This window comes from Mus caroli, unplaced genomic scaffold, assembly GCF_978045245.1.
Source record: "Mus caroli unplaced genomic scaffold, Mus_caroli_1 scaffold_7, whole genome shotgun sequence".
Lineage (NCBI taxonomy): Eukaryota > Metazoa > Chordata > Mammalia > Rodentia > Muridae > Mus > Mus caroli.
This window is the reverse complement of record NW_028227262.1, coordinates 56,863,228-56,881,002: the sequence shown is the minus strand read 5'-3', so window position 1 is coordinate 56,881,002 and position 17,775 is coordinate 56,863,228. Positions and strand designations below refer to the sequence as shown.

General features: G+C 45.8%; 1 protein-coding gene across 1 annotated transcript in view; it reads left to right on the top strand.

Moving 5' to 3' along the window:
- Positions 1-17,775, top strand: part of Fam194c (family with sequence similarity 149 member C) — a 57,776-nt gene that overhangs the window by 3,841 nt on the left and 36,160 nt on the right. Inside the window, exons 2-8 of the mRNA XM_021165293.3 lie at positions 7,187-7,239; positions 7,478-8,146; positions 9,180-9,320; positions 10,160-10,276; positions 10,838-10,846; positions 11,201-11,333; positions 12,170-12,439. Of these exons, the coding sequence (XP_021020952.1) occupies positions 7,669-8,146; positions 9,180-9,320; positions 10,160-10,276; positions 10,838-10,846; positions 11,201-11,333; positions 12,170-12,439 (1,148 nt within the window). The 5' untranslated portion in view covers positions 7,187-7,239; positions 7,478-7,668. The remainder of the gene's footprint in view (positions 1-7,186; positions 7,240-7,477; positions 8,147-9,179; positions 9,321-10,159; positions 10,277-10,837; positions 10,847-11,200; positions 11,334-12,169; positions 12,440-17,775) is intronic.

Genomic DNA, 17,775 nt, shown 5'->3' with positions numbered 1-17,775 from the left:
GAGAGCTTAAAGACTTGCACCATTTTGAATTTTCTCTTTACTTGCAGCTTGAAAACTGAAATTCAGGCTGGAAGCCACTCCTGTTGCCATGCCTGCCTGCTGGCATGCTTCCCTACTGAGATGATCGTGTGTCTCTCTCTAGAGCCTTACACCCAAATAAATCCTTTCCTCCATACATTACCTTGGCCATGGAATTTTATCACAGCAATAGAAAAGTAACAAATACCAGGAGTTGGATATTGCAGTAACAGACCTGACCATGCTGGTTTGTTTGTTTGTTTTGAGGAATGTGGAAAATTGTAAAGTTTTAGACTAAAAAAGCAGCTGAGGGGCTGGTGAGATGGCACAGTGGGTAAGAGCACCCGACTGCTCTTCCAAAGGTCCGAAGTTCAAATCCCAGCAACCACATGGTGGCTCACAACCACCCATAATGAGATCTGATGCCCTCTTCTGGTGTGTTTGAAGACAGCTACAGTGTATTTACATATAATAAATAAATAAATAAATAAATAAATAAATAAATAAATAAATAAATCTTTAAAAAGCAGCTGCACACTTTAAGCAGAGTTTAACGGGCCATCCTAGTTGGAGCTTGGAAGACAGTAGTGCTGAGAGCTGCATGGATCGTGGAGGCCCAACATACGAGGTTTCAGAGGGGAACCATATTAGCAAGTGTACTGGAGAGCATTAGTATGATATTTGGGCAAAAATGTGGCTGCCTTTCTAAGAGCCTTCGTGAGACTGAGTTTACAGGCAATGGACTAATTTCTTCGGAGGCAGAGTAGATTTTAAGACAGCCTGCTACTGACTCTGTTGCATAGTTGATAGTAATCATAGGCAGTGAAGAAGAGCAAGGGAGGCAGAAAGAAATATAAAATATAGGTTGAGAAGAAAAAGAATCCCAGGAAGCTTAATGTTGCAGACAAGTCTTGTGCTGAAAGAGTTAGGGAAATTAAAAGAAAGGTCTGATCAGTAGCAGTAGTAGTAGGGAGAGAACTGAGAACTCATCTAGCTAAACTTCCAACTTGTGAAAAGAAAAGGCATGGAGAATTTTCTGCTTCTAGAAAGTAACAATAAACAAAAAGTACAGCAAGTGTGATTCAGTGGGGGCCAGGGTTCATCCAAAGCTGGGAACTGGACTGGGTCCATGTGGTGCTCACTTTAGAGGCATGAAGGATACACTAGTTAAGAGGTTGTAGACTCTTCCTCTGGTCTCAGAGAGCTGCAGAATCCAGGCATATAGCAGGGAAGCCTCGTATGGGGGCCTCTGTGTGAAGCAGAGGAAGTGAAGCTTATGTTGCATCAGAGACCTCAGCGTGTTTGAAATATCAGGGCCGTGAGACATCTGCCAGAGGGAGTGGAATCAGCCTGAGAGAGACATGCCCGGAGCTGGAGAGACGTAACCATCTAAACTCTGATCAAACATTGGAGCCACAGGATTTGGAGTTTGCCCTGCTGAGTTTTGGACTTGCTTTGATCCAGTATTTTTTCACTGTCCCCAATCATCCTATTTGAAACAGTAATGAACATCTATGCCATTGTATTTTGGACATATATATATTTTTTTTTAATTTCATAGGAGGTTACAGAAAAGAGATTGCCTTGTGTCTCAGTAAAACTTTGGACTTTTAAAAAGTGATGGGACTGAGAAACTACAGGGACGTTAGAAGTTGGGCTGATTGTTTTGCATTATGTAAAGGCCATGAGACTAGGGGCTAGGGAGTAGGATGTGGTAGCTTTGAACAATAGATGTCCCTCTGTATTCTCAGGCATTTGAGTACTTGGCCCCCAGTTTATGGCACAGTTGTGGGGAGGCTTCAGGAATGCCATTGAGACAGGTTTGGGGAGCTTAAAGACTTGTCCCCTTTTCAGTTTGCTCTCTGCATGCTGCCTGAAGTTTGGAAGGTGAACTCTCAGCGTTCCTGCCGTCATCTTTTCCTGCTGCCCATGTCTCACTGTGACAGTGATGCTTATCTTCCTGAACCATAAACCCGGATAGAAGCCCCTCCCTCCATAAGTCGCCATGGTCATGACCTTGTCACAGCAATAGAAACATAACTAATATAGATCCATGGCCTTTATACATTGTTTTTGGTAGTGTGACTCCTATTGTAAGCCAGTTTCATTTCATTATTACTTTTGACATCATGTTTCTCAAGGGCAAGATTTGTGTCTCAATCCTGGAAAAGTGAACGTAGAATCAAATTAGGTGGACAAGGAGGAGAGCTGGGTTGACCTAAAATGGCTACTCAGAAATCACATTTGATGGGAAGAGTAGAGCTCTGAATGAAGAGGGGACTTGTAGACACAAGAAACAAAGGGCCCACCTTCCCATGTGAGAGAAGTTTGGAGACAGGTAAAAAGATGGTACAGGGTTCCACAGTGTCATCAGGAGTCTAGATTCTACTGTCCTGAATGGCTCCCCCTAGCTCATCACTTCCTTTTTCCAAGGTAACCTCATGGTTCAAAATGGCTGCTAGAGATATGCCTACCTCATCCATTCCAGGCAAGCACGGAAGCAGGGCAGTGACTGAGAAATGTTTGTTTGTTTGTTTGTTTGTTTGTTTTCTCCTTAAATGCAGCCTCCTTTAAAAATAAGTCTCAAGGTCCTTTAGCCAACAGCTTCCTCTTCATCTTATAGGTACAGTGTAGTAAGACACTCATTTTTTATACAGATTTTGAAGAGATATAATACCTATGCATTTAATTAAAATAACTTTTTAAATAATAAAATGGCCTTTAGGTCTGAGTAGATATGTTTCCAAGTTTAAAGAATACCTGATTAGTGTGTGACGTGTTTAATGTCATTAGAGACATGGGATTGTAATCAAATCACTAACTTCACATCCACCAGATCAAAACAGAATCAAAACAATAACGGTGACAAGACTGTCCAAAAGGGCATATAGAACTTGGGATCCCCATAACATTGCTGGTGACTGTGAAGCAGGGTCACTGCTTTGGTAAAGTCTGAGAGTTCTTAGAAAGGTAGACATTGAGCCCTGGGGAGGTGACTCAATCAATAAAATGCCTTCTGTGTAAGTAATGAGGAACTGAGTTCTGCTCTCTATCACTCCTGTCTGGCACGACTACAGCCCCAGTGTGGTGTGAGGGAGTGATGGGGACAGGGAGAGACGAAGACAGGAGGATCTCTAATGTTCATTCGCCAGCCAGTGTAGCCAATCAGTGAGCTCTAGTTTTGGTGTAAAACCTGTCTACAAAAAATGTGAAATGGAGAATGATCAAGAGAGTCACTGAAAACTGGCATGTAGCCTCCACTTACACACACACACCCTCCCGCACATGTCCCCCTGCCACACACACATAACATAGGGTGAGCAAGATAGTTCACAGGTGAAGTACTTGATGTGTAAGGCTGGCAACTTGAGTTCAATCCTTTGAATCCATGTAAAGGTAGATGAGGGTCAACCTTACACAGTTGTCCTCTGACCTTCACATACATGTCACACACACACACATGCACAGACAAAATGATAAGATGAAAAGCAAGGCTTGGTGTGGTGTTCCATGCTTTTTAACTTTATTTTGTGTATGGGCATTTTGTCTGCATCTGTGTTTATGTACCACATGCATGCCTGGTGCTCTTAAGGCTAGAGGAGAGCATCAAATCCCCTGGGACTGATTTATATATAGCTTCGAGCCATCATGTTGGTACTGGGAATTGAACTAGGGTCCTCTGGAATAGCAGCCAGTGCTTTTAACCATTGGGCCATTCCTCCAGCCTCGTGACACATGCCTTTCATCTCAGAGCTAGAGATAGTTGGATCTCTGGGAGTGCTGAGGCCATTTGGTTTACATAGTTTTAGACAAACCAGAGCAACAGTGAGACTGTCTCAACAAACAGCAATAAAAGTCTAAAAGTAATGACATACTTATGCATGCTGCCATGTGGGTAAATTTTTACAAATCATTTGTTTTATGTATATGAGTGTTTTGTCTGCATATATGTCTGTGCACTCTTTGTACAGTGCCAGAAGAGGCCAGAAGAGGGGTCTGATACTCTGGATCTAGAGTTAGAGATGGCTGTGAGCTACCATGTGGGTGCTGGGAATTGAACCTGTGTCACTCTGAATTGCTGATTCATGTCTTCAGCTCATGAGTAAAACAAAAAAAAAAAAATTTTTTTTTTGAGGTAGCATTTCTCTGTGTAGCCCTGGCTGTCCTGGAACTTGCTCTGTAGACTAAGTTGGCCTTGGACTCAGAGATCTGATAGCTTCTGCCTCCCAAATTGTGGGATTAAATGTGTATGCCACCATGCCTAGCCTACCATGGATAACATTTAAAAGCATCATGACAAACCATTACAAAGGATCACATATATATATATTATATTTTTTTCTGAGAATTTCATTCTTGCATATAATGTGTTTTGATCAGACCACCCAGCCCCTTTTCTTCCTACTAACTTCCTCTGAACTTCTCTAATCTTTTTACCTGGTAACTTCATGTCTTCTTCTTTTCCTTTTTTTGCTTTTAAAGCTCACTATATTAGCTACTTTTCCATTTCTGTGATAAGATATCATGACCGTAAGCAGCTTACAGAAGCAAGAGTTTATTTTGGCTTAGAGTTCCAGAGGGAAAGCCTGTGTGTGCATCCAGGAAAGGCAGTAACATAAAGCTGACTGATTAAATCTCTATATAACCAAAACTGGGGGGGGGAGAGAGAGGGGGGGGAGAGAGAGGGGGGAGAGAGAGAGGGGAGAGAGAGGAGAGAGGAGAGAGAGAGAGAGAGAGAGAGAGAGAGAGAGAGAGAGAGAGAGAGAGAGAGAGAGAGAGAGAGAGATTGAGATTAGGAAGTCAGGTAAGGGTATAAACCCTCAAAGCCAACCCTGTATGATACTTCAGCCAGCAAGCCTGTACCTCCTAAAGGTTCCCATAGTTCAGAACCAAGAGTTCACATACATGAATGAGCCTGGGACATATCTCATTTAAATCACCATGCCCACCAAGACCAATTAGTGCAGCTGTACATGGGTGTAGGTCCAACTGGTACATGTGAAACATACCAGTGGCCACATCCTCTGACAAACATGACTTCTTCCTCTGGTAGCCATCAAGTGCCAGTAGCTCCTCAGAGGGTAAGAAGGACCACATAATTCATGACTCCATATTAAATGTCCACAGCAGCCAAATCTGAGATATTCAGAAATAGCTCAGTTGGTATCTTGCTTGCTGTGAAGCATGAGGACCCAGATTCAACACCCAGTATCATATTTGCCATGTGTGTTTTGTAGTAGGTAGTGTAATTCCAGTACTGGGGAGAGACAGTGGCTCACTGATCACCTGGTCTAGCTTGCCAGTGACCCCCCAGGTCCCACTAAGAATAAAACAAGGTGTGTGGCTTTTGAGGAACAACACTTAGATTGACCTCTAGCCTCCCCGTGTTGGCATGCACATATACATACATCTACACATAATCATGCATATATAAATTTATCTATTTGTATGGCATGTCTTCATAATCAACCTCAAATGGTAGGAACTAGTTAGGAGGATGGGGGAGAATTTTTCCAAATAGGTAACATTGAGCAATTTCAGGGACTGCTTAACCATCCTCTTTTCTTCCTTTGAGTCCTGACTGAAGAGGAATGAGGAGGAGGAGGAGGAGGAGGAGGAGAAAAAGGGGGAGATGGTGGGGGGTGATGGGGGAAGAAATATCATTGTCGTCGTCATCATCATCATCTGCCCTGTACAGTTAGGGTCAGACCCCTCTGGCTTGGTGCCTTGCTGCCCGAGATTCTGAATGGGGTCTTTGTTCTGTGGACTAATCATTCCAGAACAAATCTATTTTTCTGTGTCTGCAAAGCTGAGAAATGGCAATGCCAGAGGTCAGCAAATCGACACAGGAAGCCACTTTGTCTTCAAGCCTGTAGAATGTTAGCTTTGTCCTATGGGACTCTTGTTGTTTAGGAACTTTGTTCCTGATGGATGAGCAAAGATAGCTCAAAGGCCAGAGAATGTGGTGTAGTATTTGCAAAAGTCTCCATGCTTTGAATCTAGGAACAGACAACTCCCAATCAAGGGCTTCGGTTCCTCATCAGCCAAAGTCTTGGAAAAGAGTACCATGGGCCTTCAATGTAAGCACTGCAGGTGTTTCCCTAAGGAACTATCCTGGAATGGTGACCTTGGGGTGGTTCCCAAGGTCAGAGCTTGAAAAGGCAAAGAGAATTGCCTGTTTGGGAAAGTGGACAGGATGGGAAGTAGAAAAAGAGATGGCTGGACGGCTGCACTTAGTGCCAAGGATGGTGAGAGGATGCAGCCAGCAGCCTGCCCTCTGCTCTTGTGGTTGACATCATGGTAAAGATGCTGGATTGGCTTCTGGATAGGTGACAGGTGAGCCAGCACTGAAGGAAGATGCTGGAAAGGCCATGAAAGCAAAGAAAGCCCTGGCGAGTTGCTCTCAGTAGACACTCCTGCACATTGCCCTACTGTAGAGGCTCACATCCTCACGAAGGCCCTCAGAAATAAGCAACCAAGCACTGTTCTCATAGAGCATAAAGTCCAGAAAAGTTTGTTTTCATAAATCTGTTATCTGCTAAATTCTACCCCCCCACACACACACACAATGTTTACTTGAACACTGAGAGACTTTGAGCAGCTCTGTGAAAGAGGAAAAATGCTTCCCACTGTCCACTAGTGTAAGGGTATACATTTTCTACACTATAACATCTGTGCTGTTGTGGTACATCCTCCGGTCAGTGACGTCCTTCTTTCTTTCCTCCTTCCTTCCTTCCTTCCTTCCTTCCTTCCTTCCTTCCTTCCTTCCTTCCTTCCTTCCTTCCTTCCTTCCTTTCGTTTTGTTTTTCAAGACAGGGTTTCTCTGTATAGCTCTGGCTGTCCTGGAACTCACTTTGTAGACCAGGCTGGCCTTGAACTCAGAAATCTGCCTGCCTCTGCCTCCCGAATGCTGGGATCAAAGGCGTGTGCCACCACGCCCAGCTCAGTGGCGTCTTTCTAACAGTGCATTTCCAGCTGTCCATGTCCTAGGCTTGGTGGAATGTGGTATCAGGTTCTGAACTTCGGGGTTGCATCGCCCTCCAGGCTTTTCTGTCTGGCCTAGTCTGTACATGTTGGGTCCTCAGATGCCCACCACAGGCGTGTGATCCATAGCTCCCATGTTCCTGTCTCTGGAGAGAGCCAACGGCATCCTTTTGGTTTTTTACAGGCTTTTGTCAGTAGGCCGCAGGCAGATCTTCCACCAGGTCACTAATTACAAAGGTGTGGTGAGACTTCCCTCCAGGCCCCGCCCCTTCTGCTCATCTAGCTCCCAAGGTTCCTCCCTTAGGCCCTCACTTCCTGTCACCCTCTTGGGAACTTTTCTGGACCCACCCTTAGCAGCAGGCCTGTCCCAGGGTTGCTCTCTCACACTGCTGTTCCTGGGAAGGTGGGGGAGGGGAGCAGTGCTTCATTCTGGCATGAAAGGCTGACCAGCAACCTTCTCATCCTTCTGAGACAGAAACTGATGGCTCAGTGACCTTTGAGGGTGATTTCTGCATGTGCACTCCATCTTTCCCCGAGGCTTCTCTGTAGGTAAGAGCTTCTGGCCCACTTGCGAAGACACTTGCCAGGGTGCTGAGTCTTTACAGCTGAGTGTCCCTCTCCCTCGAGATGGACAGTATCACCTAGCAGTATGCTTGCCCAGACAACATGAACCAGGTCAAAAGCAACCGAGAACTGTACCTGCAATACTCAGCCTCGGCCCCCAAACTGCTGGCGCACGTCTCCAAACTCCTCATTTTTTGCCGCAACTCGGGCATTTCCATCCCAAAGGGCATTAGGAATATTTTTGAGTTCACCTGGGAGGAGCTCATCAACGACCCTGCGGTGCCCACTGCCTCCGAGATCCAGGATCTGGTGGTCACTTTTGGGACTCCTACGGTGGTGCTTGCAGAAGTGATCCCAGTGCAGGTCTTCCCCATGCAGAAGAAGCAACCCCCGCCAGCCCCAGCACCTCCACTAATGCCCACAGCCACCAGTGGGGGCAAGTACGTCACCCCCACCCCCACCTCTGCTAAGCTGATGCCCAGTTGCCAAAACACCCTGCATAAGTTCCAGCGGCAATCCATCCACCTGTTGACAGAGCTGCTTTCCCTGAAGATGAAGGCCATGGTGGAGTCTGCCTCTGGTAAGGCTGCTCGCAGATTCTCCTCTGTTTCTACACGGCTAGGTAGGGTGTGTGTGTGTGTGTGTGTGTGTGTATACCACATGCACCCCAACAGGTATGAGTTGAGCATACATAATCTAAAATATTCTGTGGTCTAAAGGCTATTGAGTGCCCATATGATACCACAATGGAATATTCCACTGCTGACAGTGCATGATAATTTGCATGTAAGATAATATTCAATATGCATACAGGGTGCACAGGAAGCATCAGAGAATTTCCATGTCTTTTGAGTCCCATCCCCATACATCCCAGTATATATAGGAAGACATTTCAAAATATCAACCTCCCCTAAACCCCATACCCTTTTGGTTCTAAACCTTGGGATAAGGAATACTTAACCTGTATAAGTATGCACTGGGAATGGGTGGAGCATGGCCATGAGTCTGCTGCAAGAGATGTGCCTCCCTTTTTCCTACCCAGTACCCTCCCCTTTCCCCCCTGCTCTCCCACCCTCCCTCCCTTCCAGTCACCCATCTCTGGAGAGCCCATTCAAAACTTAGCGGTGGTGGCAGCGAGAGGTTACCAGTGTTGAAGGAAGAGCTTGAGGTGATGGTGCAGAGGTGGGCAGAGCTTCATTGATGAGTGGAGACATGGAATTCATGAATCAAGAGTCTGGTTCAACCAATGTCAAAGGCATTCTAAGAGCCCAGTGCCTCCTAACTGAGGGCCATTCTAGGGCTGGGGAAGACCCTGAAGTTCAGCAGAAGTCCTCAGTGGTCAGCTGTGGGCAGGCAGGGGAGAAGGGGGCAGGCAGGAGGACAGGGGGTCAGGGTGTGGGCAGGGGTAGAGGAGCATGAAGGCAGGCAAGCAGGTAAGCTGGGAGCAAAATACTGCCTGCTGGATCTTAAACTCTCTGTCCAACCAAGCGTGCACTTCAGGGACTCCTCATCCTTGCATCTTCACTTTTATCTCCTGGGCCATTGGTAAAGGCCCTTTTCTGGAAGAGTCATCTATGCCAGGAGGAAAACACTGTCTTTCCTTTTTCCTTCAGCAGGTGCCAATCCTTTGGACATCACCAAGCGCTTTGTGGAGGCCAGCCAGCTCCTCCATCTCAACGCAAAGGAGATGGCCTTTGACTGCCTGACTGGCACTGTTGGGAAAAGCTGCTTAAGTACAGCACAGCTGGGGAAAGGTAGGGAACAAGGGCAAGCACGCCCGCAAGGTGAGAGAAAGGCCCACGCTCCCAAGGGTGGAAGTGGCTGTGGAGCAGCTCCAGAGGCTGTGCTGCTGGCAAGAAGAGCGCACGCACCTCTGGCAGAGGGCGGCTGCTTGTTGGTGGACGCGTCTGCACCTCCCAACGCACAGTCCCGCCCCTCAGGCCCTTCCTACGGTGTGCTTCTTAGCAGTCTGTCCTCGAGGTTTTACAATTTCCAGGCGGTTGCAGAGTAGCCCTTTAGTACACATGGTAAAGATGTCACAGCAAGGAAGTCACCCCTCAGACTGCTGTCAATCCTGGCGCTCCGTGTCTGAGCTCACCTGTTTATGGTATGTGGGAATCAGCTCCCAGTGCTAGCCACAACTCCACTCCAGGAGTCCTGCAGGGTTGCTTGTTAGAGTCATTTGGAGAGACAGAAAACTTAGAAATATACTGTCCATCAATGAAGACAAAGTATGGCCCATTGCAGATACTGTTTCATAGCGAGCAACAAAATGAGGTCTTTCCTTACAAGACTTCCTGATTGGTTTATGACTCCAGGTAACTTTGGAATAGCTGGCCCACTGTTTAAAAGAGAAGAACACTTTACATTTTTGTAATTTAACCGAAGTGTTAAGCATGGTAAAGAAGACTTACTCTTTTTTTTTTTTTTTTTGAGACAGGGTTTCTCTGTGTAGCCCTGGCTGTCCTGGAACTCACTCTGTAGACCAGGCTGGTCTCGAACTCAGAAATCTGCCTGCCTCTGCCTCCTGAGTACTGGGATTAAAGGCATGCGCCACCACAGCTCGGCTAGAAGACTTACTCTTTTCCCCTAGAATCCTCCATGAACATTTCTGCTATGGGAGTGAACACACCTTACCAGCTGGTCTACCAGACTTCTACAGCCTGCCTGAGCTTCTCCCTCTGCACGGGAAAGGATAGCAGGAAGAAAGGTACCATCTCCAGCCACAGAGCTTCAGTATCCTGGGACACACGGGTCCTCATAAGTGCTCCAGAGCCGCAGCACATCTAGTCACAGCAGCAGGATTGCATTGCTTCCCCTACATACCCCCCAACCCCACTCGATCTAGTTCTGTAACCCAGGCAGTATCTAGGGTGTGAAGGAGACAGCTCTGTCCAGCCACACCATCAGTGGGAGAAACAGTGGCATTTGTATCCCAAACTTAGCAGGCTCCAGTTCTGCGTTCCAGAAGGGACTACTGCTATGTGTGGGCAGAAGCAAAGCCACAGAAGTCTCTCCTGCTCTGTTGAGAGAGTCTTACCCAGAAGGGAGGGAACAGCAGGGGAAATAGATAGCAGATGAGAGGAAGAAGCTCCCGAGGGAAGGTGTGTGGGAGGAGCCTGCTGAGAATAGGAAAGGCCTCGGGACTTTCCATCCATCCTGCCAACTATGATGACAGATGAGCTAGACAGACAGGTGTGTGTGAGTGTTGGGGGGTCGGGTAGTGAAGGAGGGCCAGGGAGGCCTCATGCTGCCCCTTTAATTCCCACAGATATTGGAGGTAAGGCTAGAAGTTGAGAAGCTTGAAGCCAGTTCTTCACCCATCCTGGCTGCCTGTGTGACTTGTCTTCCTCATGCTTCACTGTTCTTGGTAAAAGGGGGGCTGACTCTAGGGGACAATGGAAGCATCGGCAGTGAGGCCCACTTCGTTGCTATTGCTGCTGTTCACCGCTGTGTTCCTCAGCCTCTGAATTATCGACTGACCCAGTTAGCAGGCAATGATCCCTATTGCAGCATAGCACAAAAGAGCCTCCTAACATGTCCTGCAGTCCTTTCCCAGGAGAATGTGACACTCAGGGACCCACCTCTGAAGCCCACCATATCTGTATCTCTATCTCCTCACCTCTGACTACAGCAAAGGCAAAGCCCGTGGATGATGTCTCGCCTCAGCCCGTCCGAGCCCGGACCCCTCCTGAAAACACTGTTGTTGAGTTGCCTGACCCCTGCCCCGAGGCCCGGGAAAAGCTGCAGGATATGTGTCGCCACATGTGAGTGCCTGGGGCACAGGACATGGGGCACAAGGACAGATGGGTGTCACAGCAGTAAATGCATACCTCATGTCAGCCCAGCTATGTCCTTTACACACACACACACACACACACACACACACCACATAGTCCATCCGATTTACAGATAAGAAAAAAAAAGCAGTTGCGGAGCTGGCCCTGCTCTGTTAGCCCAACTCCTGTTCAGCTGTCTCTGCCTCTGAAACATCCTCCCTCACCCAAGGAAGTCATTTGTGTCATTGCAGTTCATAGACTTTGTGCCCTAAGTAGTAATTTTTTGGGGACATAGTTTGCTAAGTGTTCAAGAAAAAAAAACTCTCTCAAAACAATTTTGTTCACATAGGTGATTCACAGTTTATTACTTGGGGATACTGTGAGGCCTAGCAGAAAACCATTTCTCTAATGGCACAGCTTATAAAGATTAACCCCCTTTCCTATGTCTTCTGGGATCACTGGGCCAGGTCACAGGTAGGAGCAGCCACTCAGCTTACCTCTGTACTGTGGTGTGCTAGAATAATCCCACCTGGAACTTCAGGATAGTGGGTGAAGGGATACTAGCGGCTCTCCAGAGTCCCCCTCTGTGCGCAGCCATGCTCTGTAGGTGCAATCAGACAATGCTAATCTTCCCAGGGCGCTGCCACCTTCCCACTTCCTCCTAAAAATACTACCTTTGCATATGAGGAAGAACAGGATGGGGATCTGTGCTTTAGGACAAGGGGACTGGGGTGGGAGTCTTGGATGTTGGAAAGGGGCTATGGAGAACCTCTCTGGAGAGTGAGAACGAGCGCCTAGAAGACGCGTTCATCTCCTTCCCACAGAGAGGCCGAAAGGATCTTATGGAGAGGGAGGAATGCCTCCTGCCCCATGATTTTTCGAAACTACAGGTCAAGGATATCCTCTCATTTAATGTTGGCCTCCAAGGGGGACTCTCACCATCCTCTCACTACGGGGACTCAGATTACTGCTTCCGCCCCTCACCAGCCTTCCAGCCAGCATGCTCAAATGGGCCGCCATTCTCAAGAGTGGAAGGGGCCCAAGAAGCCCATCAAGCTGCATTACACGTTCTATGACGGCTCCTCCTTCATTTAATATCCTTTGGATGGGTGTCACTCTTTCTGCCCAACTTTGCCCCAGAGAACCCCTGGGCTTGAAACAGCTAACTGTTCACTGGGGACTCTTGGTCAACTAGAGAAGCCTGGTGGGGGTGCTCCCCGGAGGGCAAGTGTTGGTCCAGGTCAGGCTCTGCAGGGACTGAAAGAGTTCAGAGTTTAAGTTCAGTACCTAATACCTGTGAGAAGCTTGTCTGTGCAGGCAGATCCTTGCCTTCAAAGCTCTGCCAGGAAAGAGGAAGCTACCAAGAGGGTGGTTCATTTCCAGTGGGAGGAGATGTGAGCTATGTCTAAATGGTCTGGGGAGGGTCGTTTCTCTGATCCTTCTTCACAGGTTGTTTTACTCCTGTGGTCTTTGTGCTTCACCTTTAAGGTTCAAGTGCTTGAAGTCTAAGCCCCGCATCCCACTTGCAGCACATTTGCTTGACCTGCAGCTGAACTCAGCCTTGGATGGCTGAATGCTTATGCTGGGTGGTGGCAGAACAGGACACATTTCTCTTATGATCTGATGGGCACTATAGACCCTCTTCCAAGAAATCTGCACGTGTGTGTACATCCAAACACGTATAAATCGTGAGCTGCAGCAGCAGGGAACTTATGGCCCATGGAAAGCTGCTGCTTGAGAGACCATGGGGTCCTCTTGCCCTAGTTCTGACTCTTCACTGCATTAACCATGTTCGACACAGGTTTTTACAAGTTAGCGTTCTAGCAAGGGGACCGGAGAAGGGTTGCCTGGGATTTTTTTTGTTCTTACCTGTCCCAGAATTTTGAGGTACCACAGGTAGAATCACCTCCAACCTCTTACTCACTGCGTATGGGAACACTCAACTTGATGCCGACAGTGATGGCATCCTGCCAATAAGTCCATTTTCTCCTTGGGAGACACAGAGGCCAGGGTCGGTTCTTATGTATATTCGTTACTTGTCTTGTTGGGGTGTGACAAAACACCATATCAGGTATTTGGGGAAGGAAGGGTTTATTTTGGCTCTCGGTATGAAGGTATTGCATGTCAGGCCTGGAGGCAGATGTGTGAAGTAGTTGTTCACATGAGCCACAGCCGGAAAACAGCTAGCGACAAGCCCCAGTGTTCTGCTTGCATCCTCCCTTTTATCCATTCTGGAACCCTGGCCCACGGAATGGTGTTGTCTGCATTCAGGATGGGCCTTTCTACCTCAGTGAAACCTCTCTGGGAGGAAATCTCATCACAGACACTCCCAGTGGCTTGTCTCCTACATGACCGTAACTGTCACTGACAGTCCACAGCAGCCAGCACAGTGACCCTGCACACATTCTTCCTCAATCTATCTTCCTTGCTTCTCTTGGCTACATGCTGAATGAGTTGAACCACGCAATCTTAAAGAAGTTCTGCATCAGGTTCCGGGACTCCGCTGAAAGTAGTCTGCACAGGTGAGAGTGTGCACTACAAAAGCTAACAGCTTCTGGGACAGGAGGGAGCCACAGAGCTGAGGCAGCGCCCTTTTCGGGCTCCAGACATCCGGCCACCTTCCCGGCCAGAGGACAGGTGTCCGCCCGGCCTGAGAGGGCATTGCCTCAGCATCGGCGGAAGACATCTTGGTTCTGAGACTCCGCCGAAAGTAGTCTGCACAGGTGAGAGTGTGGACTACAGAAGCTAACAGCTTCTATGACAGGCCAAAGCAACACAGCTTCTGGGAAAGGTCCTGTTTTGGGCCTTCATCTTCGGCCAGGAGGGAGGTCCAAATGCCAGATATCTGTGCACCTTCCCTGTAAGAGGAGAGCTTGCCTGAAGAGAGTGCTCTGACCACTGAAACTCAGAGGAGAGAGCTAGTCTCCCAGGTCTGCTAATAGAGGGTAACAGAATCACCAGAGGAACAAACTCTAAACAGAGACAACTATAACAACTAACTCCAGAGATTACCGGATGGCGAAAGATAAACTTAAGAATCTTACTAACAGAAACCAAGACCACTCACCATCATCAGAACCCAGCACTCCCACTTCACCCAGTCCAGGGCACCTCAACACACCCGAAAAGCTAGACCTGGATTTAAAAGCATATCTCATGATGATGGTAGAGGACATCAAGAAGGACTTTAATAACTCACTTAAAGAAATACAGGAGAACACTGCTAAACAGGTAGAAGACATTAAAGAGGAAGCACAAAAATCCCTTAAAGAATTGCAGGAAAATACAACCAAACAGGTGATGGAATTGAATAAAACTATCCAAGACCTAAAAAGGGAAGTAGACACAATAAAGAAAACCCAAAGTGAGGCAACGCTGGAGATAGAAACCCTAGGAAAGAAATCTGGAACCATAGATGCGAGCATCAGCAACAGAATACAAGAGATGGAAGAGAGAATCTCAGGTGCAGAAGATTCCATAGAGAACATCTGTACAACAATCAAAGAAAATGGAAAATGCAAAAAGATCCTAACTAAAAACATCCAGGAAATCCAGGACACAATGAGAAGACCAAACCTACAGATAATAGGAGTAGATGAGAATGAAGATTTTCAACTTAAAGGGCCAGCAAATATCTTCAACAAAATTATAGAAGAAAACTTCCCAAACCTAAAGAAATGCCCATGAACATACAAGAAGCCTACAGAACTCCAAATAGACTGGACCAGAAAAGAAATTTCTCCCGACACATAATAATCAGAACAACAAATGCACTAAATAAAGATAGAATATTAAAAGCAGTAAGGGAAAAAGGTCAAGTAACATATAAAGGCAAGCCTATCAGAATTACACCAGATTCTTCACCAGAGACTATGAAAGCCAGAAGAGCCTGGACAGATGTTATACAGACACTAAGAGAACACAAATGCCAGCCCAGGCTACTATACCCAGCCAAACTCTCAATTACCATAGATGGAGAAACCAAAGTATTCTACAACAAAAGCAAATTCACACATTATCTTTCCATGAATCCAGCCCTTCAAAGGATAATAACAGAAAAAAACCAATACAAGGACGGAAACCACGTCCTATAAAAAGCAAGAAGGTAATCACTCAACAAACCTAAAACAAGACAGCCACAAGAACAGAATGCCAACTTTAGCAACAAAAATAATAGGAAGCAACAATTACTTTTCCTTAATATCTCTTAATATCAATGGACTCAACTCCCCAATAAAAAGACATAGACTAACAGACTGGCTACACAAACAGGACCCAACATTTTGCTGCTTACAGGAAACTCATCTCAGAGAAAAAGATGGACACTACCTCAGAATGAAAGGCTGGAAAACAATTTTCCAAGCAAATGGTATGAAGAAACAAGCTGGAGTAGCCATTCTAATATCTAATAAAATCGACTTCCAACCCAAAGTCATCAAAAAAGACAAGGAGGGGCACTTCATACTCATCAAAGGTAAAATCCTCCAAGAGGAACTAACAATTCTGAATATCTATGCTCCAAATACAAGGGCAGCCACATTCATTAAAGAAACTTTAGTAAAGCTCAAAGCACACATTGCACCTCACACAATAATAGTGAGAGAGTTCAACACACCACTTTCACCAATGGACCGATCATGGAAACAGAAACTAAACAGGGACACAGTGAAACTAACAGAAGTTATGAAACAAATGGATCTAACAGATATCTACAGAACATTTTATCCTAAAACAAAAGGATATACCTTCTTCTCAGTACCTCATGGTACCTTTTCCAAAATTGAGCACATAATTGGTCACAAAACAAACCTCAACATACACAAAAATATTGAAATTGTCCCATGCATCCTATCAGATCACCATGGACTAAGGCTGATCTTCAACAACAAAATAAATAATAGAAAGCCAACATTCACATGGAAACTGAACAACACTCTTCTCAATGATACCTTGGTAAAGGAAGGAATAAAGAAAGAAATTAAGGACTTTTTGGAGTTTAATGAAAATGAAGCCACAACATAATCAAACTTATGGGACACAATGAAAGCATTTCTAAGAGGAAAACTCATAGCTCCGAGTGCCTCCAAAAAGAAACTAGAGAGAGCACACATTAGCAGCTTGACAACACACCTAAAAGCTCTAGAACAAAAGGAAGCAAATTCACCCAAAAGGAGTAGACGGCAGGAAATAATCAAACTCAGGGGTGAAATCAACCAAGTGGAAATAAGAAGAACTATTCAAAGAATCAACCAATTGAGGAGCTGGTTCTTTGAGAAAATCAACAAGATAGATAAACCATTAGCCAGACTCACTAGAGGGCACAGGGAAAGCATCCTATTTAACAAAATCAGAAATGGAAAGGGAGACATAACAACAGATCCTGAAGAAATCCAAAACACCATCAGATCCTTCTACAAAAGGCTATACTCAACAAAACTGGAGAACCTGGATGAAATGGACAAGTTTCTAGACAGATACCAGGTTCCAAAGTTAAATCAAGATCAGGTTAATGATCTAAACACTCCTATATCCCCTAAAGAAATAGAAGCAGTCATTAATAGTCTCCCAACCAAAACCAGCCCAGGACCAGATGGGTTTAGTGCAGAGTTCTATCAGACCTTCAAAGAAGATCTAATCCCAGTTATTCACAAACTATTCCACAAAATAGAAACAGAAGGTACTCTACCCAACTCATTCTATGAAGCCACAATTACTCTGATACCTAAACCACAAAAAGACCCAACAAAGAGAACTTCAGACCAATTTCCCTTATGAATATCGATGCAAAAATCCTCAATAAAGTTCTTGCTAACCGAATCCAAGAACACATCAAAACAATCATCCATCCTGACCAAGTAGGTTTCATCCCAGGGATGCAGGGATGGTTCAATATATGGAAATCCATCAACATAATCCAGTACATAAACAAACTCAAAGACAAAACCCACATGATCATCTCATTAGATGTGGAGAAAACATTTGACAAAATCCAACACCCATTCATGATAAAAGTCTTGGAAAGATCAGGAATTCAAGGCCCATACCTAACCATGATAAAAGCAATCTACAGCAAACCAGTAGCCAACATCAAAGTAAATGGTGAGAAGCTGGAAGCAATCTCACTAAAATCAGGGACTAGACAAGGCTGTCCACTCTCTCCCTACCTATTCAACATTGTACGTGAAGTCCTAGCCAGAGCAATTAGACAACAAAAGGAGATCAAGGGGATACAAATTGGAAAGGAAGAAGTCAAAATATCACTTTTTGCAGATGATATGATACTATATATAAGTGACCCTAAAAATTCCACCAGAGAACTCCTAAACCTGATAAACAGCTTCAATGAAGTAGCTGGATATAAAATTAACTCAAACAAGTCAATGGCCTTTCTGTACACAAAGGATAAACAGGCTGAGAAAGAAATTAGGGA